This window comes from Macadamia integrifolia, chromosome 1 (genome assembly GCF_013358625.1).
Source record: "Macadamia integrifolia cultivar HAES 741 chromosome 1, SCU_Mint_v3, whole genome shotgun sequence".
Classification (NCBI taxonomy): Eukaryota; Viridiplantae; Streptophyta; class Magnoliopsida; order Proteales; family Proteaceae; genus Macadamia; species Macadamia integrifolia.
The window spans coordinates 6,700,824-6,728,654 of NC_056557.1; the positions used below are offsets into that span (position 1 = coordinate 6,700,824).

Here is a 27,831-nt window from a genome sequence, read left to right on the forward strand (position 1 = left end):
AAAAAAAAAAAGAATGTAAGAACAAAAACAAAATTACATCTTCACTTGATTATATTTTCTTGACTCACACGAGAAGAGCAAACAGAACCAAAAATTGCAAATTTCCCAGTTAGGTACAAACCCAGTTTAAATGAACTAATAACAACTACTGTTGAGAAACTTAAGAAATCATATTCACCCTCAACAAATTTTCTTACAGTTAAAATTAATGAAAATAAGAAATACTTCAGGAAATCATGTATGGAACAAAGAAGCACATTTGTTTAAATTATGCAAGAAAATGCATATCCAATCTACATAGATGCCCACAACAATGGATCATTTGGCACAGAGCGCACCTGATGACAGTGTACTGCATCAGGAACAGCAGAAAAACACACTAATTACTACCATGATCATGATTCACTCACAAGGAATATTAATACCATGACTACTGAATGATCCATAACTTTATGGCCCAATAAAGCAATTTATAAAGCACTAGCATGTAGTGCATATAACATCCCATTAATAAGTTACAGTTCTAGCAGTTCTTGTTACTTTGAAAAATACTGGTAAGGGAACAATACCATAGGCATAACATTCTTTCAAAAGGTACACAAATATTGCAGGTGAAAGGTGGGATAAGTCCGAGAATGCATGCAAACAGAGGGTCTGCGTTTGACAAGCTTCCCCTTCACTCTTGTGTGGTTCATCAACTCTTTCCTTGAAGCCCATGCTATGAATAAAACCCTAGAAAACAGCATAAAGATAAACAGAAATCATAAGACATTAAGAGGACATCTGCAAGAAACTGTTTCTTTTCACTCAATTAAACATACCAAAAAGCTGCTCAACATCGTAGGCCCCTAAGTTCTTTCATAATGAAATTATAATTTCTCATACTCTGTAAATAGGGCATCAATCTCACAAGTCTAACAGAAGAAAGTAAAGAAGGAAAGTTGGACCATTTTTTATTAAACACATCACAGCCACAACAAGACTCCACCATTTCAGGGCATTCCAGATTCACAATATTGGCTAATATTTGGCTTTAGTTTTGTTTCGTGACATGTGAATGTGGGCATCAGGTTTCTTTCCAAACAAAAGGAGTGCCAGAAGGGAAAAGAACCTCGAGGGGGTGAGGGCTGGCCAGGGTTTAGAGAAAGACGGCAGAAACTAGGTCCACATAGTGGTCCACTACCAAACAAAAGCAACGTAGAAGCACAATCCTTACTAACTTCGCAGATCTTATTCCCTTCACCATTATTGAACCGACATTACAAACAACAACATATTCAGCCTTATCCCAAATTAATGGGGTCGGCATCATAGAGTCAATAAATCCTAACCGATCCTCATCCAAAGGAAAGAAGAAAAAGAAGCAATCATCTGCTTCTAGGGTATTCCTTCATATTCCGGACTGGCATGCAGCATTTTGAGGGGGTAATCCAGCAAGTTGACAATATAGAGGAAGCTCCAGATTTGAAGCAAAAAGAGGAGAGGCTTCATTGGGAAGACACTCAAGTCTCTACTTGGCATAGGATGAAGAGTCACTGTACTAGGTTTGCTCCTCATTTGCTTCGCTCAATCGATTGGAAAACATGATGTCCCTCCAAAGATCGTAGTGTGAGCTCACTGTTGCTCCTTTTTGGTCATTCCAGTTTTGAATTCTAATAATCCATGTTGGGTTGTTTTTGTTCCAATTGTTTGTCTCACCTAGTGCCTCTTGGTGGCATCTTGCGTTGTAATTTTATTTTCCCTTAAGGGTTTGATATATTTTTTATTCACTGAAAAAAAAAAGGTCAGCTAAATGGATTTGTTCAAAACAAAATAGGGAAATCTGAAGTCAAAACAAAATAGGAGATATGAAACTCAAAGCAAAATAGGCACAGCCCTAGCAAGTCAGGAAAATCTCAGCTAAATCGGCTCTATCTGACACGTCATTAAACTGACATTATGGCAAAGAAAACAACCACGGTAATGGAAGGGTAGAGGATGTCATTAAACTGACCTTATGGTGAAGAAAACAACCATGGTAACCGAAGGGTCGAGGAACTAGTTATTCAATATATTTGTAAAGCGGATTCCCAATTCACAATACTGGCTTATGCTTGGCTCTGTTTTGTTCGTCACAAGTGAATGTGGGCATCAGGTTTCTTTCCACATGCACGCACACCATGTTATTTCTGGAAAATAAAAAATCTACTTTTGTTCCTTTTTTTTTTATCACAATAATTTGGATAATGCAAACGTGATCAAACACAAATAAAATATTGGCACTTTTCCAACTGAAATCCAACAATTGTAGACTTGTTCATATTTGAAGCCATATGTTCGTCCAGCTCTGTAACATGCATCTTACATTTTGTCCTTAAAAGGTGTTGCAGTAGGGGTTTTTATCCATGTACTTCTTCTCCATTACTAATCTTAAAGAGCAACTAGCACAAACTCAACTACTTTCATCTTTTTCTTCTCCCTCCTTTCATTTCATCTTCCTTTCTCGTTCTCTCTTTTGCATCTGACCAGTATTCTGACATGATATTTTCTCTTCAATTTCTTCGTAGTTCCTTTTCTACTGTTTTATTCCTATTGTTCCTTAAATTGTCCTCACTTCTGATGGCTTCATTCAAGCTTCTCCAGAGTTATCATCAGCACAAGGTACCTCAGGAAGTTGTAAGTTGCACTCTCTGTTTGACTTTCTTCCTTTGCTATAGTTCTCTTAATTTTCCATCAGGCTTTGATGTTTCTGTCGCTATTTACAGAGGCATTTTATCTTACACTTGTTGTTCAATGTTTATCACTAAGCAAGTTGCTTCATCATAAATTTAACCCGTGTAAAAATGTACAATATTTGTCAACGGAAGATTCAACAGATGCCAGCCATCTCAACTTTGTTTCAAATGTTATTTGCCAAGCATAAATTGACATGCATATACCTGGTTCCAAATCAATCTGGTACAAGACTTCAAGACCATCAAATAACAGAATAGGTAATCTTAACACTGACATGCAACCCTTCTTTTTTTTTTAATAAATAAATATATTAAACCCTAGAGGAAGGGGAAAAGAAACCAAGAAAATTACCAGGCAAAGATGCCACCAATAGTCACCAGGCAGGATCAAAGAGGAAAACAAAAGCAACCAAAATGAACTCACACTACGATCAACAAAAGAGCAACAACAAGCTCACATTACGATCTTCCAAGGAGTATCAGATTTTCCAGAAGTAAACAATTTTTTTTGGAGACTGCACTACTTACCCAAAGACATTGCATTAAGCAAAAACCGTAAGAAAACGATCACATAAATAACAGAGGTCATTCATTCTAGTGAAGGTTGAGCAAACAGCTGGCATTTATAGAACACTTACATGGATTGTCGAATAAAAAAATGTAATGTACTTTGGAGATGAGAATCTACGATCTATGCCATGAACTTATAATTTCAATTCATAAATATCTAAGTAAAACTATAATCAATAGAAACAGTAATGTGAGCAAGGAAGAAGGAATCGAAAATTAACCTGCTCAGTTTCGTTTTTCTATAATGCTTAGTTTTGTAGGAATGGAAGAAACGGGAAGTCGAACCAGAAAATCCGCGGAGCTGCGTTTTCTGTGTGCTACATTGAAACAATGGGATAGACTCTGGTTTTTGCGTATCCCGAACCTGAACTGTTCTACGGATATAATTTCAGGTTTTGAACCCTAAAAAGGGGAAAACCGAAGCTTTTCGTCCCAAAGGATCTATTCCAAAAGCAGAAAGCACAATCACGGCCTTATTTTATTGGCCTTCTGGATTTTCTCCGTGCCATCTATGGTGGACTTTGCTATATTGCGCCGGAAAGCTGCAGTGTCGGCGGGCAATGCGAAGTTTTAGCAATAGGTCAATTAAATGGGTCGCTTTCAACAAAAGAAAAATTAAATGGGTCAAAAACCAGACCAACCGAACTGCTTGATTGAACCTTTTTATCAATTTGGTATTGACTTGCAGAGATTGTTAATAGTTCAAAACTGATAAGATCGATCAAAATTGGAGAAAAAAAAAACTGATACAACTGCTAAAATAAGAGAAAAAATACGTGGCATTATTGTCGTAATGGATTTATTTTTTCAAACGTCACAATGCATGTCTTAGATGGGAAAAAAATCGTCTGCAATTTCGATCTTGTATAATTCTGTGCAATACCACTTTCAGGGGGTGACACGTGTATTGATACCAATGCAATGGTCCAGATCTGATTTAAATGCCTCTTCACTGATTTAATGTTTTATTAATTGTACCAAATCTGAACCATTGTATTGGTATCAATACACATGTCACCACCTGAAGGTGGTATTGCACGGAATTGTACGAGATCGGATTACAGACGATTTCAACCCGTCTTAGATGATATGGAAAGATGATGTGTTATTCCAACGGTTCATGTTTCATAGTATAATTCAATCATATGCCCACTTTTGTATTGATATGAATTTCATATATGTTTTAAAATGTATATCAGTACTTTAGAATCTACACTCTAGATAATACTGTGCCCTCTTACAACTCTGAGTGAGAACAAATGATTCAGTTTAAAGAAACTATAAAATCAGTGGTTCACATTTATCCTGCGATTTCCGAAAATTTCATATTCCTTTGTTACATCAACAATAGGTAAAATAATAATTTTCACATACAATAAACTTAGTTTGGACTTATAAAAGATCTACGAGAAAGCATCTCCAAAAAATAATAGCTATAAATTTGGGTATGATTTTTGTAGACCAAACACTTTATAGATTTTGTTTCGATCTATTCTAGTATATGCAAAAGGCCAAAAAACAGAACTAAACAAAACAAATGGGTTGACTTGACACCCCTATCTGACTTGGATTAATCATCAGATCGGAGTTTTCATCTTATAGGCTTTAGCATCCAAGATTCCATCTATAATTTTCTTTTCTCCTTTTTTTTTTTTTTTTTTGGTCAAAAAGTTCTCATCTATAATTGCACCATGGTAATTTGAAGTGTGTTCAAATTCAATAGAGTGAAAGCCAAAAGAATTACAAACTATCTTTTTTCTTGAGAGGGGTCAAGGAGTGGAGCTTGTTGAAAAAAAATAAAGAGATGCAACATCGGATACAATAGAAAAGTATTCAATAAATTAGTAATAAGAAAAGGGACCCCCTCACTTGACACCATCATCGCCAGCTCAGTCTACATCGACTGATTCATATTGAATTTCTAGAGTCTAGGTCAATTCCCAATCGATGGAGACCGAGGCCATTATTGGTTCTACTAACTTGAACCTGATAGTGCAAGGCTACCAATCATTCTCTTATTAAATTCATTGAAAGTTATCACAAAATAAAGAAAAAACTTAATGAAAATTATATATTTTTGTGAAGTAATTTAAAGTTATAATGGAATTTATAGAAGAGTGCCTCTCTAATTGACCTCCCAACCAAAACTTTGTTAATCGATCTGACCAAATTCTAAACTAATGCAATCAAAGCAACAACCCTGATTCCATGGTGTTGCTTATTAAATTTTGGTTTGGAAACATGCATGTAAGGATGTCAATCAGTTAGGCTCGGTCTATCCTAACTGTGACCTAATTAACTAACCAGTTTTACATTCGGTGAACATGGTATTGTTTACAATCGGTCAATCGGGCTCAGGTTTTAATCGGATTTTTTATAATAAAGCTAAATGGATCATATATGGGTTATAAAACTACTTAACTCTAAACGAGGTATGCTTAAAATTGAACTACAAGTATTTTGAATGAAAATTTATTTTAAATCACAAGTATGTGGAATTCTTCTTTTTTTTTTTCAACCAATTCCTATTGATTTGAAAATGAGTCGATGGGGCCAACCCCGTGTCAAATCTAGAGAGTCAAATCGATGTGGCCCAGTCTAAGCTAGAGAGTCCACGTTGGGCCTACACTGAAACGTATTTGTACCACAATAGATGTGTTTGTAAAGTCACAAATTGGAAAGGAATAAATAAATAAATGACTGGTAGTTTGCATGTCTTCGATTTTAATCGTGAGAAAAAACAAATAAGAACATAATGCTGTCCAAAGATCATAGGGCATATTTTATAGTAATCGGATGGTTTGGGCCCCTTAGATGGGCTACAGGACAGTTGGACTTGGGCAGGGGCTCGTTTAGTTGTTTTACTCTGTAGTCTTTGTGGTTTGTTCTACCATAAAACGAAAAAGTCTTTTGTAGTTTGGGTCTTGGGGGTAGAATAGGAATTTCAAGCAGCGGTTAAAGGGTTGGCTTATAATCAGTAGGTCCGGTCAGGCGACAGATGAGTAAAGGTTCTTGCACTGGAAATGACATGATTATAAACGGACCGCGCTTTAGGCTCTCTTTGGTATGATTTTTATTTGTATTTATGAGTTATTCTTTAGAAATTATTTGTGACAATAAATAATGGACCACAAATAGTATTCGTTTGGTTACTATTTATAAAATAGATTATATAATGAAAAAATAGGTTTCAATTTTCACTCTTAGTTTTGAGCTTTGAACGAAGAGATGATAAGATTTTAGGTTTTTTATTGGAAAAGTATAAAACATACTGAAGTTATATATTTACCATTGATTTTGAGTAGTTTAGCACATGTGCTCATTTTAAGGTAGTAAAAATCAACATAAATGATTTGTTGCTACAAATCACAAATAGATTGAGAGTTATTTATGATTTGTGATTTATGTTAATTTATTATAAATAGAAATAAGTGCTATAAATTATACCAAACACTTGCAAAAATAAAAATAAATCAAATAAATACAAATAGAAATCAAACCAAAGAGAGCCTTAGTCCGACACATTTATTAATAAGGTCAAGTTGATTCGGACTTTAAATGATTTGATTCAGTCAGGCCTTGAATTGACAGTTCTACATGTAGTCATGTACTGCTAAATTGAACGTGAATCTCCGTAGAGGATTCTCAATCTAGAATCTAGTTCATAACCTTGGGATTAGATTGAATCTGTATTGGTTGAGATCGATCTAATACCAATCTTTCTGTACGAGCCAAGGGTAAGAAAGAAATAAAAATCAATGGGAAAAAAAAAACAGAGGAAACTCCTTTGGATCCAATCCGATCCAAGGCGATTTGGATTGGTATCAACAACCCAAGAATTGATATCTTAAACCATGGTTGTATCCTGAAAATATAAAATAAAGAAAATTTAGGCTTCAGATTGGGTTCTAGACTCATAATCCATTCAAAGAATACATATCAAACGCAAAGATCCACATTGCCTCTCATTTAGGTGAGATGTCCCGGAGGTGTTGCTTTGTTATGTTTCTTTCTTTTTCTTTTCCCCTTTATTTTATTTGTTTTTTATGTTGCACTATCATGGATCCATATAGCCGACCCCATTTGGTTGGGAAAAGGCTTTGTTGTTGTTGCATACCAACGCAACCTAAGCTATTTCATTCTTGAAATTTATCATTATATTTAGTCTCTTATTCTTATTATTTGCTATTATATTTAAGAGCAAGAGACCATTACATGGTTGTGCGGTCCCTACATTAGCATGGGGTCCAATGAGCACATGCAAGGGCATCAACATGTATAGAATCTTTTATTTTCACAAGGGACAAGGTGATAATTTTGCATACTCCTATATCTGGATGTATGAGCCATGCAACCTAACAACATTATTTTTCCATATATTTAAAAATATTATGAATGGCAAAAATTTTCTTCATGTGAAAAAAATGTAATCATTAGGGTGTCATTTTTTCCTCCACCACTACTGAATAAAGTCCAAAATATTTAACAACATTCTTTTTCCATGTATTTAAAAACATTATGTCTAGCAAAAGTTCTTTTTTTATGTTTTGAAAAAAAAAGTTTTAGATGTCTCGCCCAACTATCAAAACTTTACAGGAATCTCTTCCTCGCCCTCTCCCAAACTATACTTCCATGCCTTCTATTTAAACTCGAATTAATGATAAAAAGATGTACTGATGAGAAATTGACTCCACCAAAACGAAAACAAAAAGCTGTTGAATTGGGTTATTTCTTGTGTATCCCAATTAATGTATTTTGAAATAATAATGGATGTTTTCTCAGCATGAGGGAAATAACTCGAGAATCTTCTTTTTATCATAACTTCACTGGAGTTTCTTTAGGATGCTCATTTCAGCGCAAAGGCAGAGACGTATGTAAAACACCCATAAAATGAAGTAGTTATTGTCTAACAAAATGATTTTGTAAGCATATGAAAATCACTTCAATTCATTCATACTAGTAACAAATCTAATCTAATAAATATGGATTCATCACATATAATGCATATCGAAATATTTTAAAATGCAAGATTCATCTTTTTCTTTTTAGGTTTAGTGTTTCGAATGGATACGTTAAATATTAAATGAAAGGATCATATCTTGTATATTATCTCTCATTTGTGAATCAATGTACCCTCATGCCTTCTCATAGAGAACAATACGCCAAATGAAATAAGCTTAGCCAAGCCATATTGCCAAAGAGAAGAGATAATCTACCCAATACTACATGGTCTCTATAAAATTGAAAAAAAGCTCTGGTTGATCGCAGAGTGCATTGAGACAATGATGCTAGTGAGAGAGCGAGTGTGACCATTGGTGCCAAGAAGAGTGAAAGTGGTGTCAATGAACAAAAGTCTCTCTCTCTCTCTCTCTCTCTCTCGTGCTAATTGTTCAGTGCAGCATGAACAATAATTGCATGCCCCTATAATAATATTGTTAAAAAAAATATCTACTTTTCTCATCGATACAAGGAAAATAAGATTAACTCTATTGGTACAATATTTTCTCTGTTCCACCATTGCAATTACCTTAAAGTAATTGTGGAGAAAAAATGTTGCTCATAAAAAAAAAAAAAAAAAAAAAAACCCGGAACAACAAAGTACCAAGATTGCATTCACTTGAAAATGCAAGGTCAATTATTTAAAGATAGAGAAAGCATAGACAAGAAAAGTTGTTGAAAAAAAAAAGAGTATTAAATAAAGAGCCCTTGACAATCATATGACACAAGCACAAGAAATAAAAAAATCATAAGATTGATTTTTCAAAATGATGAAAGAGAAATAAAAATTGACATACCTTTTTGGAGATATAGATCCAAACTTTATAAAAGATTTTGTATGTGTTTATAAAAGATGACCACAATATGATGAAGCCACCAAAAATCTAAGGAACTTACAATCAATCAAGGTGCTCACCTAGTTGGACAGGTATATCACAACCCAATATTTTGAGCTTCTAAAAGTCCCTTTGCTTGTGTGACCTTGAGATATTTATATCTCTAAAGTGGAGATTACCAGCCATAAAGTCTAATCCCAAGTGACATGCTAGCCTTTTAATGACTATATCAAGAATGCTACTTAGGCTTACCTTGATAATTACTAAAATGTACCCGAAAGAAAAAGGGAACAAAAATACAAACTAGCCATTGCATAAATCAAAATCGGTTTTTGCAAAAAGATAAAATAGGTAATATTTTTTATATTAATAAATAAAAATATTTTTCTTGCAAAACCATTTTGATAACAAATCTTTTTAAACCGACAGTTGTAGGTACGCGTACACTTCTATAGTTGTCAAATCACTGACAATTGAATATTAGTCGTTAAAATCAACACTCAACGTACACGAGGTCTTTCTCTAGATGGACTTCACAGACCTTATGTGTACTGACCATCAAGAGACTAGTCCTCATGTTTCTCATAGTCTGAGCAATTTTGATTTGCACCCCCCAAACCCATCACAGTACAACAATGCATATGTAAGCACATAAGGCATCATGATAGGTACGGTCATGTCGAGGACTACAATGTGGCTCATTCAGATGATCATCCATAAAGCAGTCCACTCCAATAGACCAAATAACAATGGTACCATTTAATCAATTCTATAAACCACAAAATATATACTATATGTCACAAATAAAATAAAAATGTCCAATAGCAATGTGCAAAAATTTCAAAACTATTAAAAGTTTTAGTGACTGATATTTGATTTTCAATCCCAATTAATGATAACATTTTAGGCATAACAAAAAATTATAAATGCCTGAAGCCTTAATATGCCTGAGTTTTAATTTTTTATATCACTATTTGTGTAAAACTTAAGTTTTTATACATCTAAAATTGAAAAAAAAAATATATATGATGTGAATTATAAAAGACAAAGGTAATGATATCATTATATAATTAATGCACATATTTCCATACAAATTGTCCCTATAAAACAAGGAAGACTGCCCTCTATTATGGAAACAGTCTTTGAGTATCATAATGTGGTTATATAGAGGAGTGAGGACAGAGCACTACACCCCCAAAAAACCCCTGAAGTAAAAGCAGGTGCAGGGAAACATATTGAAGTTTCAAACTCAATGAGTTTATTTATTTATTTTTAAATAGTTTCAATTAATTATTTACTAACATAGAAGAATTCAACCTCGTAGATTAACTTAAAAATAAAAGGGCTCAAGACCATATCAATTCACATTAATTTCCTTTGAAAATTAATATGAAATAAACCCCCATATGATTGATAGGGGACCATAAAATTGTCATCTAACCAAATTTATCTATTGTCATGAATCTAAAAAAAAAAATCAGAATAAAAATTGAAGGCCAGTGGATCACTCAACTGCACTATCATGGTGAGTGGCTCTTATTCTAAAAATCTTGAATATTGTGAATTTGAAGGTATTTTGAAAAACTCATGAAGGGAAATAACAAAAAGTAATGATTGGTGGACTACCACTGTGCAAAAAGATTCTACTTTGCACAGCTAACAAGTGGATTTTCCCCAATACAATCGAAATCCACATTTCCTAACTAACATTATTTTCTATTAAACCTAAAAAAAAAAAAAAAAAAAATTTGGGATTTAATTTAAAAAGAAATGAATATAAGAGATATAATAACATATTTATAATGACATTTTAATAAGTTTTAATTACCATCATTAGGGGAGATAACCGCCATGAACAAACTAACAACTAGCTCATCATGAACTCGAGGAAGGCGCAAGGCTTAGATGCAGATCAACTCCAGCATTCCCTACGTCTGAAACTACTCTCCCAGATAGAGTAGCAGCTCCAGTGTGATCCGCTTCTGTATCCACTGCATACCTTACTGGTCGTGCGACGTAAAACCAAGCAGGTGGAGACCGTGGAAATGGTGACGACAGTACTCCCGGTGATGGCGGAAGCGGCGTTGGATAGTACGAACGGCTAATATCAGCAGTTACACCTGAGTATATGAAGGACCCTGATCGGACAGCGTGCGAGTTCAGGATCGGTGGGATTGCCGTGAACCGCCGGTTGCTCTGGAACTGTATCTGCTTTGCCCTTTGTCTCTCTTTCTTGTGTGCGTTCTGGTGACCTCCTAGTGCTTGAGAGTTAGCAAACTCGCGATGACAGTATTGGCACTGAAATTTTCTGTTTTCCTCCGGCACCGGTATGTCATCATACTCCGTCACCGGATAGCCAAAAAGCTTTAGTACTGAACCGTTTCCTTGGTCCGATGGTTCTTCCGTTGATGCATCGTCTGAGGACGACTTGACTGGGGTTGAGCCTTCCGCCATGAGACAGAGAGAGGAAGGAAGAGAGTGATAAGAACTGGGGCGGCTTCGCTACTTGCAGATCTTATAGTGGAGACTACGAGCTCTTTTGTACCTTTTGGTAATTTTAGCAAAAAGTCAGGGAGAGATTTGTAAACTGGGAAAAGCAATAGATGAGCATATTTAGGATCCGATGATGGCCGTCAACTCCAAGTTCGAACTTCGAATTGGAAAGACCGAAAGAGCCCGAGAATACCGGTGGGAATTCCCACCACATATGCGCACGTGTTGAAATTAAGGTTCACACATAAAGGCAGTGCGAGCATATCTTTCAGTCTTTCCCTATTTTTGGAAATAATCACCTTGGTTGCGGCTTCCAGATTTGGAAGATTTCTACTTAATCACCGGTTGGTCCGGTTCTATAGCTTTCTTTTTCTCAAATTTATCTTTTTAATTTTTTTTTGGTACAAAAATTTATTTATAGATTAGGGTTGATACAGATACACTTTGCAGTTTGCATCATGGTTCTAATCGTCGACATTGCATCATTGTGGAGGTATCTAAGGTTGTCAATTTCAAATCGAAACTGAATACTGAATCCGAATCAAGTCAGATTAATCGGACCGAACTAAACCAAATTAATTTGATTCAAATTCAGTATGGGTATGTGAGTATGGACCTTGGTTTGGCTCGATTTCGATTTAGAGTGTAAGAACCATCTATTCGAACAAAAACCGAATCGAATTACTCTTAAAACCAAAAAAATGAAAATACCCTAGTATCTTTAAGAGAGATTTTTTAGGTTGTAAGTGTTTTTTGCAATTTATCATCACATATTTACATGTTTAGGCAATTTTGGAGTTAGCAATGACTATAAGGCCCATAACTTGAACCCATTATGGCATTTGGTCCATCACAGTCATGGTCCAAAAGTGGAACCGTTTTCATAACTGAATTAAAATCGATGTACATAACCGAATTAAAATCGATGTACAAAACGGAATTAAAACTGCATATCGAACTGAATACGAACCAAAACCGAACCAAGCCGAAATGAATAGGCTAGAGTATCTAAATACAGAATCGAGTCGGTTCTCGATTCAATTCTGGTCTACCTTATCATCGTTCATAACCGAATCAAATAATTGGAACCAAACCGATTGACAAACTTAGCGGTATCATATCTGTTTATTGGTTGATATGTGTTAATATATGCCATGTGAAATAATAAATGATTGAGCGATTGACACATTTGAAACCATGCTTAAAATTGTTGCATGAGAGAATGATATGGCGAATTGATGACCAATGGATATTTATGGAATTATCTAGTTCAACCACGTGTCAAAGTTTAACTTCAAATTCAATCATTTGCCCTCTATTTATGTTATACCCTCTTGTGTATATCAATGCATCCGACTTAGTCCTATGCACCTTTTTGTGGTATTGAATTTTGTTTTGCCACATGGAAATTTTCCATTAATTTGAAAGCTGAAATGAGAATTTTTTTTTTTTTGGTAAAATATGTGAATATGAAACCTTGGAATTTATGTCTACAAAATTTTCAGCCCCATTTAAGCTACCACTAAGCAAAATCAAGGTCACACTCTAATATAAGTATCTAACTTGTAATTGATACAAATAGAAACTCTTGAATGAGGTTAACCTTGGTGTAACTATGCATGGTATTTGGAGTGTCAATTGGCCGGTTTGGACCGATTTTGATTTGATTTTACCAATTTGATGTGAGAATGAATGAAATCAAAACATGATCAAAAAAGAATGCACTGGTTTCAGTTTATGTTTTTCTTTAGGAGATAGAAGTTTCCAATTTCTTATCAATGTAGTTTCTATTTACCATGTAAATATATACAAAAATATGAAAAGATAAAACAGTGTGGTGTTTTATAAATTTTGTGTTAGTTTCTGTTTTGATTAGGTTTTTTAAGTTTAGTCTGATGTCTAATCAATTTTAGTGCGGTCTGATTTGATTTTGATATCATAAGATTACAATCCAAGACATGAACCAATAAGCCCATGTTAATTTCAGTTTGATTTTGTCGATTTGACATCTAGATAAGCCAGCAAATATTATTACAAAGTTGAAATGAATTAACAAGACTAGCCTAGTACGGACAGCTTCTACTATTGCCCAGTAGGGGGGAGTTGAAATGAACTGAAGGTTTTTAGGGATACCGTCTCACATCCTTTCTGTGCCGAGTCTGCCGACTCTTTCTCTCCTCTTATCATGCGAGTCTTCCATTGGATAAAACTATTTGCCACGCTACCGTCACTGATGAAGGGTAAAAGGATTCCCCACACTTTGGGAGTGTGAAAACTCCTCTCTTATTTCAAAATTTCAAATCTAACCTCAGTAATGGTAATGTGCATGTACCAGACTTCAATTCGAGTGAAAAAAAGATTGACTCAAATCTATGATATATCCATCTATGATTCTGTGGACTTGGTAGTACGGTAGCAAGTATTACTATTGTCCGAATCATGGGAATGGGAGCTCTTCCAAAGGGTTTCTGTTCTATCAGACGGGGAGCTCGCAGAGCGACGGGGGGTAATTGGAGAGTCCGGAGACCCTTGCGAGCTCGCAGGATGAGAGAGATTTTCGGCCACTAACTTGACCCTCGATGGGGGCTTTTTTACATTGGAAAATCACTGGATTACTCAATATTGGTTTTTGACTTACAAAATTACCCAACCAACGATTAGGTTAACAGAACTACTCAAATTGAGTTTGGGTATTACAAAAATACCCAAAATAGTACTCCACTATCATCCAAATTTCATTTTTGACATATATGCCCTTTCCTCTTCATCCCATCATTCACTATCTCTGCGGCTCCACCCCAGCGGCGTGTTCCTCATGAATAAAAAGGAAAGCCACGGTGGCCAGCAACACTGCACCATGAAACTCAACCGCTCTCTCCATTCTTCCTCCTTGGCCGAACCCTTTCTCTTCCTTTCCTTTCCTTGCTGTTGCAACTATTAAACATCAGCCACCGCCTGCAACTTTCTCATCCACCGCCTGCAACTTTCTCATTCTTCTTTTTCTTCACACTGCTGAAATCCAACCAGCACCCCTTTATTCATTCCGCTTTGATTTTGACCCCGAGGCTCTTCCATGGTTTTCGATCAGGGAGCAGGGATGACCTATCACTGGCTTCCCATTCAGGCCGGTGGACTCAGTCGCTACTGGTTGAGTGAAAGGCCGGACCCCAACCTATGTGCATGCATAAAACTCCATCGGAGATCATGGTGATTTGGGACTCTCTGTTGCTCTCTGTTGCTTCCTCGTTTTGCAACCCCGTCAGAATATCCCAGTCCACCGGGGCTAAAGCTGGGAAGCAAGGGTAGGAGGTGTTGCTTGAAAGTAAGGTGGAGGAAAGGGTAAAAATATTAAAAAACATATTAAAGGGTTGAAAACTGTTTTGAGTAGTTCGGTAAATCCAAATTAAAAAGTGTGTAATTTTATAAATTCAAACTCAATTTGAATAATTTGGTTAAAGAAAACCCAAAAGTGAATAATGATGTTGTTTTCCCTTTTTACATCCCTTAAGCCAACTAGCTAGCCACAGATGATGACGGTGTCTCCCACAATTCAAGCGTGATTGACGTTTCCCTTCCATAAAATCCTACAAGTCCAAAGCTTTGAAAAAAATGTTGTAGTGGAGGAAGATCTCATCGTCAAAGGCGATATATCCAAAAAATTCCAAACCCACCACGAGACTAACAGAACTCCACAAAAGCTACTATTATTAATGCTTTTGGCTTATCAACATGTCCCGAAGGAGTCTCTCATGTCTCCCTCTCATCACCAAACCAAGAACCGTCCCCACCACTCCCAGTCTTTATTCACTTATGACACATAATTTTATCAGCAAGTCACATCCATCGTTTCTCTCTATAGCTGTTTCACGATTTTCATGATTTCATTAAACGGAGACTCTGATTAATTTCGGCTCTCTCCAGTACTGCTAACATGTGAATAGGTATGGTCTGCGTCCAACACTCTGTTCTACCATGGTACTCTTGGCTTAATGGAATCAGAAACTACAAACAACAAAGCTTTAGGTTCTTCTCCTCTCGTATAGTCGTATCTAGTTGCGGCTTGCGCGCGAGGGGACGCTTGTGGCCAAAGGCAGCATTTCGTCGCCACTATAAAACACTCATTGGTACGAAGTTCATATAAAGTTGCAGGTTTGTTGATTGTCACCAATCACCATTGATGTTGAAGTACAGCACAGTAGTGATTCTCTCACTCACTCACTGTACATGAAAGCTCTTTTTATCTTTCGAGGCCATTCAGACATACAAGTACACAGTACTACCCCACTGAACTCTAGTTTTTCGGTTCGCGCGGTTGGGTTCCTTAGGTTATGTTTGGAAGCCAAAATAAAGAAAAATTGAAAAGACAATTAACCCTTCTTTTGATGACTTTTCTCCTCTAAAGCATGATGGTTGGGCGTCAAATCATCTGCAGTGACGCAGTGAGATACATGAGCATACAACAAATGGAGTGCATGGTCGGGCCGTCCCAACCATTGGATGCTCACTACACCTTTCTATTCACTACAAAACAATTTGGACTCAATGGTTGGAAGGCAATGCCGCAAGGGAGTTTCAGGAATTTGGATTGGTGGAAGTTGTCTTATGTGCTCGTATGGTGCAATTGTTGTGGTGATAGGCCATGGGGGAAAAGGTTTCTCTCCCTCTGTAGGTAATGATGCCCCACACCCAGGACAACGTGAGATGGGGTGGAGTGGTTAGGAGGCGATGTGGAGTCTCTCAACCTCTGTCGATTCTCTCCTCTCAAATCTCTAGACATTATATATACATTTAAGAAGTTTCTCTCAGTGGCTAAACATAAGGTGTCCAGAGTAGGTTTTGTACGAGAACATTCTTGTTCAGGCCTATGATGGACACCTGGATTTCCATTAAATCACTCTCTTCAATGCATTTGACTTTGGTCTTAGTGAAATCCAAGTGTCCACCACAAAACCATACAAGAAGGTTATCATACGAGAACCAGATTTGGATTCTAACATAGGGATGTCGATTGATTAGTCCCGAACTCCCGATCGATTTTAGTAAGTCTAATTGGTTCCTATCAATTTAAACCCCCATAATGTTATCGCATCCTTCAGTTGATCCGACCTCATAGGCTAGACATGAAATATAAACTAGTTGATCAAGCTAAAGAGACTAATCAGGTGATAAACAATTGATTCTTGATTTCGGCTCAGTCCCAGTCAGGTGTCCATTCGGATTCAACCAAGCACCGTGAACACCTTAATAATAATTGGTCTCGATTCAGCATCAAATTATTTACTAACTTGTTGGTCCAATTTTAGGCTATAAACAGGTGGCCCACACAGGTGTAGGCTAGCTTTTGACACGACCATTCACAGAAGAGGGAAAAGCTCAAGTGGCTAAGACCGTGAGATAGAGACCCCTTGGGGGGCTGATCAAAGTTTAAAAAATCCAAAATCAAGATATGAATCAGTGAAATATCAATTAGAATCGATCGAAACATGGCCTAACCCTAGTTTTCGTATTAAGACCGGACAAGCCAAATCGACAAGGATCCGGATCAGCCTCTGTCAATGGCCGGACCAGAATCAGCATCTACCTGTTCCGATTCTTGAAAACCCTGAGAGGATGGTAGAGTCCTTTAATGTTTCCAAAGAGTATGGTCGAACTAGAAATTGGGCCAGAATCCAACCATTCAGAAGAACATGAACCAAGATGCATGCACCGTCCTCATATCTATACCGTACAGATATCTATAACTAAATTAGATGGACTACTACGAGTAGTTTCGATTCATTTTGAGTTAATGAGAACACGTGAAAACCACTGAAAGTTGGATATTGAAATTGGCATTAGATTGCCGAATCTTTGGAATGGCCCACTCAACTCATGCTTAACACTGTTCAACACGTACCTCCAATGCCTAAAAAACTAGTAAAAAACTTAGTTTTTTTTTTTTATAAAAATTAAGAGTTTTATTAAAGAGATTTTCTTATTGATATATTTCTTTTCAAGGTAATATATATATTTTTTTATTATTACAAATTTATATCCGAATCAAATCGGACAATAAGATACTAATATGTATCAACTGTATTAACCCAGTTCCAGATCAGAATAATGTATTATATTTTATTTTATTAAAAAGGAAAAACCACATCCGTATTAGCTGATCCACTGTGGGCTCAACTATTACTGTACGAGTTTTACATCTAGATGATATCATTCTAGCATGGCCATCTATTAAATCTTCTCAAGGGCACCATAAAATATTTTATCCAATGAGATTGGAATCTTAAGTTGTATTTGTTTCGTTGTGATTTTTTTCATCAGAAAATAATAATTATTTATAGTTTTATTTTATATTTTTTGGCTGAACATAACTAATAAGCATATGTGAACAGTATTTTGTGTTTTGGGTAAGAATATTGAACATGATTGACTAAAGGAGATAATCTAATTATATATTTTGGTGGTGGAGTCCTAGTGCCCTGCATAGCTTAGAGATTGATTTAAGTTAAATAAAAATTATTACATGAATACATACTATTTTTAAGAGGGAGGGTTCTTTCGCATTTGGATCTTTTTTGGCTGTTGGACTACTCAGGGTGGCATCCAACTATTGGGATGATCTAGCCATGTGTTGGGCTGCATGTAAGGGTTCCCTAACCACCAGATGCCTCTCTGAGCAGCTCATCCATTGGAGAATGATTTTGAATCTAATTTCTTGAACCGCTCAAATTAAATTTTGGCTTTGAAAAGTGTATTACTGAAAAACACTAAATTAGAGAGGGTATATAAGACATTTTATGAGGAACTGCCACAATAATCTTTATCTTAAAAATGGGTGCGTGCCTTCTTGCATTTTGAAACCTCAGCTGGGATGCGCAAATCTTTTGCACTAGTTTTAATTTCAAGCTATTGGAGATTAGCAATAGGAAACTATTGAAGTGGGCTAAAAAAAAAAAGGGTATGTTGGAGCTTAGTAGTAAATATGTTGTAAATATAGGCTGCATTACAAATTTAAGCTCAAAACAAACAGATTATAGATTTAGGTTTCTTATTCATTTTAGCTCAAACAATAAAAAACCTCTACGAAAACCAGAATTTTTTGTTTATGTGTTAAAATTTTGTTTTGAAACTCAAATGTTAGAACATGATTATCATGTTCCAACATTACTCTTTTTTTGCGTTTTTTTTTTTAATTTTATTAATTTAAAAAAAAAAAAATGAACCTTGGACACTAAATGAAAGATTCTGTTTTTTTATTCTCATAAAACAAAAAAATCGTTAGAAATATTTTTTCGAATAACTACCATATGCAGTCAGTCTTCCCTTCAAGTGTGAGATGCTATAGGTTATGGGCATTGGACCTTCCATCAGCCAAGTGGATCAAGTCACTGGGCAAAGTGAGATGAGCCTGTGGGCTCACGTTGAACGGCACACAATAGAGGTATACTATAACATGAACGGTGAACACATTACTAGGCGAAAAGGTTTGGGAGAGGATCAAGTCTCATACGTAAGGTGTTTGATTTACACGTTGATTCCACTTATACTTTTTCTTATTTTAATTGATTTTTATTCTAAGTGAAATTCATGTGTAAATCAAATACCGTACAAGAATATGGTGAGAATCATTGGCGTTCGAGGACTTGATCCGAACTCAAAAGGTTTTTCCAAGATTAGGGTTGCCGTTGCTCTAACTTACGCATCGGAGGTGAGGGAGCACGATCTTCTCGTGCGCGTGGGGCGCAAATTCTGCTAATCCCATGCTCGTCAAGAACTACATAATCTGGAGTATCTCACGGCGCATGATAGCTTTCCCCTCTTATAACGTCATTATCCTTCTCCATGGATGCGTGATACTCCTCCCTCCAAATCTCCCCGCCTGTTTCTTCTTGTTCGTTGCTTTTTTTTTTTCAATGTCTATGAATTTTTCCCTCTTTAATTTTCCGTTCATTATATTGGTCGTTGGGATTTTAATCTACCGTGTATTTTGTCATCCGCATCCTTAGACTCCCCTGGATCGGTTGGTGATGTCTGTAATCTCTATATATGTTCTTCATTTTGTCTTCAATCTGTTGATCGAATTGCGTGGACTTTTAGGGCTTTGTCATGCTTGTGATGGACTTCTGCTCTCTTGCGCAAATTTTATCTGTCAGACTTAACGTTAATTTTCCATCTACTCGATCTGGGTTGAAATTTTGGAATTTTAGTTATGACTGAATCACGTTTGGACTGATTTTAAATGATCTCTTGTGAAATGGAAAACCCTTCTCGACCAGCCCCCAGAGAAACGTGTATGAAGTATTTGGGGCTTTTAGGGTTTTAATTGATTTGGAAATCAAAACTTCATTCAGAAAGCTGACTCTCAGGTTAGTTCGTCTGTTTCTTATCTCTCAATTATGTCATTTCTAAATAATTTCAGGAGACTTTGTCCAGGATCATATTGGCACTCAAATGCATGGTCCATTTGTGTGTTTTTTCTGCATAATTACTTTCTGATAGTATAGAATTAAGGACCCATAGCAACACCGGTTAGTCTTAGACAATTGATTCTATTTCAATAATTAAACTTTCAAACATAAATGAATCACCCGATTTACATTTAGATTCACTTTGTGCATTATTATGGTAAACAAACTGGAAACTAAAGTTGATATATGCACACAATTATATCAAATGGTTTAATATTCTGGGTTCTTTATGTAATATAATTATATTTGCAATAATAACTTCCGTCCAATCAGTTGGATCCAATATAACACTATTTAATTTTTTTCTTATTATCACAATGACAAATATGAGTTTTGTTCATTTTGCACAATAGAGTGAAATAGGCTGGGGAAGATGTTTCTTAATGTATAAAAGAAATGTATTTATGCTGATAAGTAGATATAAACTTGGTGTTGAAGGAATTATATTGTAGTCAATTTCTTCCACGATGGTAAATGAAGAGCGACCACTTTTAAGCCGACATTCAGTTACAAAATATTTGACGCAAACCGGGGAGGGGGGTGTTTCAATATCACTGGCTATCTTTCGGAGTCTCTTTAGTTGTTGTTCCACTACTCTAGATGTAGGCAGTTAAAATTGTCTAACAGGACTTTTGTCAGCTTTGGAGATAAATGACTGTGATTCAAACTGTGCTATATATCTATTAGATGGGCTTTCCATGCCTCGACTTTTTCTCTACTTTTCACTTGTTCCCAATAGGTTATAGAAGTGGCTTATCCTTGAATGAGGAGAATACTCATGGTAGCATTTTCACAAGGAAGCATCATTTCCTGCCCGTGTTTCTTGTAAATTAACAATTTCCGATTGATGCTACGGTCTATTCCCATGGATAGGCTCCTCAGCCCTCTAATGGGTTACCATAGTTGATGGCTAGATCATTGAGTGCCAGTTATGGCCTACCTTTGCCAACTGGTATGCACTGAATTTCTCCTTCACATTGCCCAAATAATTGTTCAATTATATTCTATTCTTTTTTATGTCAACCACACATGCCTGGTTCTAATCTCTTATGTTTTCTACCCTTCATTTAGAATAGGAGGGGAGAATACACATAGAACTGGGCATACAGCCCTTGGTGATGCAGGTGCACTTCCGTGGGTTGACCTGAACCCATTTGGTTACCCAGACTGAGAACCGGGTCCAAAGTTGAGTCTTTGGTTTAGTAGGATATTAGTATTTTATTTACTTGTTTATTTGGATTTATCTTGTAATTTTTTTTGTTTGGGTGAATAATAAATTCATTACCAAGAGAAAGAGGGAGAGAATATACAAAGACCTCGACAGGAAAAACAAACAAAACAAACGCAAAAACCACTAGCCCCCTAAGGGGGATGGCTGGGGGGCAACAAGATGTAAGGGGGCAAACCCAAGGCACAACAATGAGCATGTTCCTTGGGTAATCCCTTACGGAGCCCCGGAGGGGGGAGGGAGATCAAGGCTAGCTTGGAAAACTAACATCAAAATAGATGGCTTTCCAAATCATATTAAAAGATTGGGAGTTGGAGGTCCATATAGAGAGGTTGCGTTCCACCCATTTTAACTTAGGCTAGAGTTCCATTCCGTTTTTTATTTTAGAGTTTGATTACATAAGTTGGGTTAGATAATTAGGAGATTTTATATCTATTTCAGTTATAGGTTTCAATTTGGAAGCTTTTCATTTCGTTTTTATTGATATGCTTGTAACCCATTTTATTGGTCAGATTTGATGATGAATTGAAAAGTTGGGTTTATGTGGTGAGAGTCCTGCGTTGGCCTCATGCAATTTCCCCCCCCCCCTCCTTTTCTGTTTCTTCCCTGCAATACTTCTTCTTCTCCTATTACTGCCTTCTATTTCAGCTTTATCGGGAGTTATTCCATTGTGCTCTGTGTTGGGCAGTGTCTGCTACCCATCAGTTGTAGGTCGAACTCCATCGATCCTTCTTTGTTCTTCCTGAAATTTGGATCGAAGTTATTACACCTTAGGGCGACTTAATCCACCTGAGTTTCAGCTCCAAAGAACCCAGCTGTTTGGAGGAATTGAACCGGCAAGCAAACTATTCCCGAGTCTTTCTGCTAGACCTGAGTGGTAGAGACTCAGCTTACATTTTGATCTCTAATCTGGGTGCTGTTGTGCAGAATCCATAGGCCTTAGAGTTGGTGATCTTCCTCCTGATTTCCTACATCGATTCGTTTATTGTGGAGAAAGTTCTCTCACTTGAATGTGGCAAGGTTTCAGCCATTCACTGTTTATACTGTGAGGAAGAAGACTCTTTTTTTATATTTTTTAGATGGGTACACTGTAGAAGGAGGGGGGGGGGAGGTAACAGCCGGGAGACTTGAACTTGAGACCTCCTAGTGTGGGCTTAGGAGCACACAACTTCATCAACTGTGCTAGGCAGTAGTTGTTAAAAATTAAATATTTGTTTGTGATTAAATATGAAATTTTCAGTTATTTATGATAAAGCCCCTATAACCCTTTATTTCTTTAATTAATTCCCAATTCTTTTGTTGGATTCCAGATTAGTCCTCCACTTCTAAATTTTAACTCTTGTTTGATCCCTCCACTTGTTAATCTACATATTAGAGGTGGAATTGCTCCAGAAATTACAGAATCACCATTGCTTCCTTGTTCTTGGATTTAAATTATTTGTGTGGGTCCATAAGTGAACCCAATAGGGTATTTGACCCAGGTTCCACTTCACTTGGAATCCTTGATAACAATGGTAGATCCCTAGGTAATTCAGTTGGCAGGATGGAGCCCCTGTTTGAGAGAGTAAAATAGTCAAAACAATTAATAATCCCTAGATGTTCAATGACTACAGTTTTGCTAAAAAAATGTAACACACTCCCTCCTCTTTTCTTACTTTTTTTTTTTGATATTAATATTTTGACTCCTCTTTGGTAGTTTGGTAGGACTAAACTTTTAATGGGTACTTTGGTGAAGCCAAACTCAATTTTGTGTAATCTGGTAATTTTTCTGTCAGCCTTAGAGATGTGTTTTTTTTGTGTGTGTGTGTGTGTGTGTGTTTTGTTTGGATAAATATACAATGGACTTTTTATCTGTTAATGTGCATCCTTGATTTGTTACATTCTGTTGCGGGTGCATAGATGAATTCTAACAGGGATGTTAACTAACCTAGATCTCTATAATATGTAGACTCATCTAACTGAATTAGTTATTTCCTGCCTCAATTTTGTCCCAGTATATGGAATGAATCTCATTTTCTTAGTGATTATTTCTGATTATTAACATTTTCTTGGTCTTTTATGAGAATATGACAATCAGACTCTTATGTCCTTATGCAGTGCAAAAACATTATATTTGTTGCAATCTTAGCAAACTGAAAGAATCACGTTATAGTGGAGTAGGAGATAATTGCATGCCAGTGAATCAATAGAAAGGAAGCGTACAACCTCATCAGTCGTTGCAGCTGCTTTGGTCTTTCTGCTTCTATGTTAGACTCATAATGTTTGCTGCTGTTTGCCTTAAAAAATAAGTTAGGAAATATGGAAGAGACATGTGAAGTTTCTGCTTAATATACTTGCGCCTACCTAATCAACTTCAGGGTAGGTAGCAAAAGAAAGGCCTGCATAAAATAAATGAGAAACCTTACTGAGGTGTTGTGACATTTGAATGGTAGCATGTTTTCTTACATGCAAATCTACCGTTTATTTCCTCGACTATGCCGACCCAAAAAATGATTTTCCTACTTTCGGTTGATTAGTTTTTAGGATAAAAGTTCTGTTTTTTGATCCGTGTTACACATTGTATGCAGGTATTATATCTGCAGTCTGATCTCTCTTCTGTGGAAAGAATGCCTGAAGGAACAAGCCTAATGGTGGAAACGTCTGAAAATGGCACAGATTTGTCACCAGATGATATCGGCACCATTGAGGAAATTCCGGAAGAGACAATTTTATCACGACAAACTTCTGTAAACCTTGTTCCATTTATTGGCCAAAGGTTTGTTTCTCAAGATGCTGCATATGAATTTTACTGCAGTTTTGCAAAGCAATGTGGTTTCTCAATCAGACGCCACCGTACTCGAGGGAAAGATGGGGTTGGTAGGGGAATTACAAGGAGGGATTTCACCTGCCATCGTGGTGGCTATCCTCAGAATAAGCCATCTGATGATGGGAAGCTTCAAAGGAATCGGAAATCATCACGTTGTGGGTGTCAAGCATACATGCGGATTGTTAGACGGGCAGATTTTGATGTCCCTGAATGGCGTATTACAGGCTTTAGCAACATTCACAACCATGAACTTCTCAAATCAAATGAAGTGCATCTGCTTCCTGCCTATTGCACTATATCTGCAGACGACAAGAGTCGAATTTGCACGTTTGCAAAAGCTGGGATGTCAGTGCGACAAATGTTAAGATTAATGGAGTTGGAGAAAGGTGTTAAACTAGGTTGTTTACCATTTACTGAGATAGATGTAAGAAATCTATTACAGTCCTTCAGAAATGTGGATCGGGACAATGATGCTATAGATCTTCTTGCAATGTGCAAGAAGATAAAGGATGAAGACCCTGGCTTTAAGTATGACTTCCAGATTGATGCACATAACAGGTTGGAGCATATTGCCTGGTCCTATGCTTCATCAATTCGATCATATGAAGCTTTTGGAGATGCTGTGGTTTTTGACACTACCCACCGTTTGGATGCCTATGATATGCTTCTAGGGATTTGGATTGGAGTGGACAATCATGGCATGAACTGTTTTTTTGGTTGTGTGCTTCTACGAGATGAAAACATGCAATCTTTTTCCTGGGCATTGAAGGTAAAGAAAAATTGGTGGGAATACAAGTACTCAAGGACCCCATTCCTTGATGGATCTTGCACTTGCTTGCGTTAATTCTCAAATCATTAGTTTGGCCCATATAGACACCAGGCCATCTCTTCATTGTTGGCATAAGCCAGAAATTTGGGAAACCGGGGAGATACTGACTTTTTTTTGGAGCTAACACTTGGTCATAGAACCTGTCCTACTGTCAGGAAAATAAATTATGAATGACCTGGTTTAAATTGTTATGCTTCCATATAAGGGATGTTTAACTGGTTGAACAGTTCAGGTTGATGAGTTGGTGAGCTGCATGTAACATTCCAGAGCTATGCCTTTTTATTTTTTCTGATAAACACTACCAAGACTAGATTCATGTTAATGTGTCAGTTTTTGTACTCTCAATTTCTGGTTTTTGTTTTTATTTTTAATTCGTTGATTTCTATGACAGACCTTTTTGGGCTTCATGGAAGGAAAGGCTCCACAAACTATTTTGACGGATCAAAACATGTGGCTGAAAGAGGCTTTTGCTATCGAAATGCCAAGTACAAAACATGCCTTCTGCATTTGGCACATCATTTTGAAGTTCTCGGATTGGTTTTCTGTACTTCTTGGGTCTCAATATGATAGTTGGAAAGCTGAGTTTCATCGCCTCTATAATCTGGACATGGTGGAGGATTTTGAAGTAGGATGGAGAGAAATGGTTGATGCATATGGACTCCATGAAAATAAGCACATTATCAGCTTATATGCATTAAGGACATTTTGGGCATTACCGTTTTTGAGATGCTACTTCTTTGCGGGAATGACAAGTACATTCCACTCTGAGTCAATTAATGCTTTTATCCAACGGTTTTTGAGTGCACAGTCTCAACTTGATCATTTTGTAGAGCAGGTATGAGATTTTTATTTTTTTTATTTAAATTTTTTTTTAAGCTTATTGCATATCAACCTCTTCCTCTTTTGTAGGTGGCTGTTATTGTTGACTTCAGCGATCAAGCAGGAGTGAAACAAAGGCAACGAAAGCACGGCAAAGTCTGCCTCAAGACTGGGTCGCCAATCGAATCACATGCTGCTACTGTTCTAACTCCTTATGCCTTCTGCAAGCTCCAAGAAGAGCTAGTGTTGGCTCCGCAATATGCCTCACTTCAAATAGAAGATGGTTGTTTCATTGTGAGGCACCATACCCAGATGGATGGAGGGTGTAAAGTGATTTGGGTCCCTCGTGAAGAGCTCATTAACTGCAGTTGTCATCAGTTTGAGTTTTCAGGCATTCTTTGCAGACATGTTCTCCGTGTCTTGTCAACAAATAACTGTTTTCACATTCCAGAACAGTATTTACCAAGCCGTTGGTGTGGTGTCTGCTCATCTTCCTTGAAGACCTTCCGAAGCACTACTCCAAGGGATCATGCAGGGAGGGTTCAGTTACTGCATTCCATGGTTTCCACACTCATTACAGAATCAGTAGAAACAGAGGAACGGCTTGATGTTGCTTGTGATCAGATTGCCATGGTGTTATCACGCATTAAAGAATTTCCTCGGTCGACTCTTTGTGCAAATGGTATAGCCTATGATAGTCCATCTGACTCGCTGATTCTACCAGAGGTGGAAGATTCTGATGGAATTGTTCAAAGTTTTACCGATGGGAATCCCCATGACACTATGAACAGTTTGGGAAAGCTGAAAGAACGAAGACCCAGAGATGGAATTGACATTTCTCGGAAACGAAGGCGTTGTTCTGTGCCTTGCTGTGGGCAATTTGGGCATGATGCAACTGATTGTCCAATGATGGGAGGCGATGGTTTGAATGGAGATGGACTAGGATTCTTGTAGAGTGAGACTTTGACGGTGACTGCATGTGTAAAGAAACATCAAGATTTATAGATGTTTATGGGCAAGAGATCGCTTCCTGGTTGCGTGGCCTCTGCATGAGCACGGGGACCAATGAGAACAGCAGAGGCAGCACCATTGATAGGCTTCTTTATTTCATGGATGGAAGGGTGGTAAATTGGGTGCTTGTCTTGGCGCAGGGGCAGCACAACCGGTAGCATTATTTTTCCCAGTGTTTATATGTCCGTCGGCTATCATTTTTTCCATGTTTATCAATGCAGTTCAATTTGTTTTTTTTGGTCACGATTTCCGCCTTTTTATTTGATAAAATAAGGGGAATGAATGCTCCTGGTCGTGTTGCCCGAGTCCAGAGGGCAGCAAAATGATGCCCCCACCCCATGTAAAACCCCCAAAATCCACCCTTATTGATGTCCATGTGCTATATCAGTGGCTTCCTTAGTTGGGTGGGAGGCCCCTACACCAGCATGGGGACCAATGGGAGTGCGAATTGAAACATCAACATAGGTGGAATTTTGAGCTTCCATGGGGGTGGGGTGGTCATTTCACCCCCAGACTAAGCAAGTAGTCCGCTTCTGGACTCTTTTCTCTTTCCCTACAAAAATTCCACATTTTGTTCTATGAAGCTAAGATCCAATTAGCCTGTGAAAGTATATTGGAAGTTTGTTTGCCGTTTATGATAGGGGGACACTGGTAACCAATTTCCACTTCCCTTCTTTTAGTGAACTCTTAGCATTCATCTTAAACTTACAGCTCAGGCATGTGAATATTTCCTTAATTTCTTCATTTCATGCATCTAAGTCCAAGAGGAGATGTTCAATACTTCAATGGCGAGTTTCTTATTTGTTTATTGGAAAGTTAATGAAGAATGGAATATATCACCAGTAATTGTTTTTTCTTTAGTGGCAGTCTTGATTACTGCAATGAGACCCATGAGGCCATGACTCGGCACTCAGCTACGTTTCTCTTACTCTTGGATTCACCGGAGTTTGGTGTATCTTATGTGTTCTGCAACCAGCATTGTTTCTGTTTTGCAAAGCATGAAGCTGGAAACAGCAATCCCGAGTTGAAACTTTTAGTTGTACTTCTGAATTGTATTTCACAACA

At 37.0% G+C, this 27,831-nt stretch overlaps 2 protein-coding genes and 1 long non-coding RNA gene across 7 annotated transcripts; 1 reads left to right on the forward strand and 2 right to left on the reverse strand.

Moving 5' to 3' along the window:
• Positions 1-2,176: 2,176 nt before the first annotated feature.
• Positions 2,177-3,346, reverse strand: LOC122084490. Its single transcript, XR_006141914.1, has 2 exons — positions 3,067-3,346; positions 2,177-2,918 (listed from the first exon to the last, which is right to left on the reverse strand). It is a non-coding gene; the product is annotated as an uncharacterized LOC122084490 (long non-coding RNA).
• Positions 3,347-10,529: 7,183 nt separating this feature from the next.
• On the reverse strand, positions 10,530-11,593 carry LOC122084496 (zinc finger protein 6-like). The gene has a single exon (XM_042652782.1). It carries the CDS (start codon positions 11,570-11,572, stop codon positions 10,994-10,996), a length of 579 nt encoding a protein of 192 aa, XP_042508716.1. The 5' UTR covers positions 11,573-11,593; the 3' UTR covers positions 10,530-10,993.
• A 7,624-nt stretch (positions 11,594-19,217) lies between these two features.
• LOC122078497 (protein FAR1-RELATED SEQUENCE 11-like) lies at positions 19,218-27,009 on the forward strand. 5 transcript variants are annotated; one of them, XM_042644510.1, is made up of 5 exons: positions 19,219-19,971; positions 23,399-23,659; positions 23,869-24,876; positions 25,328-25,771; positions 25,846-27,009. In XM_042644510.1, exons 3-5 carry the CDS (start codon positions 23,908-23,910, stop codon positions 26,707-26,709), a joined length of 2,277 nt encoding a protein of 758 aa, XP_042500444.1. In that variant the 5' UTR covers positions 19,219-19,971; positions 23,399-23,659; positions 23,869-23,907; the 3' UTR covers positions 26,710-27,009. The 5 variants fall into 5 exon arrangements, with proteins under 5 accessions (XP_042500435.1, XP_042500444.1, XP_042500462.1 ...); XM_042644528.1 differs by having other exon boundaries at positions 23,399-23,547; XM_042644501.1 differs by lacking the exon at positions 23,399-23,659 and having other exon boundaries at positions 19,218-19,431.
• The last annotated feature ends 822 nt before the right edge of the window (positions 27,010-27,831 follow it).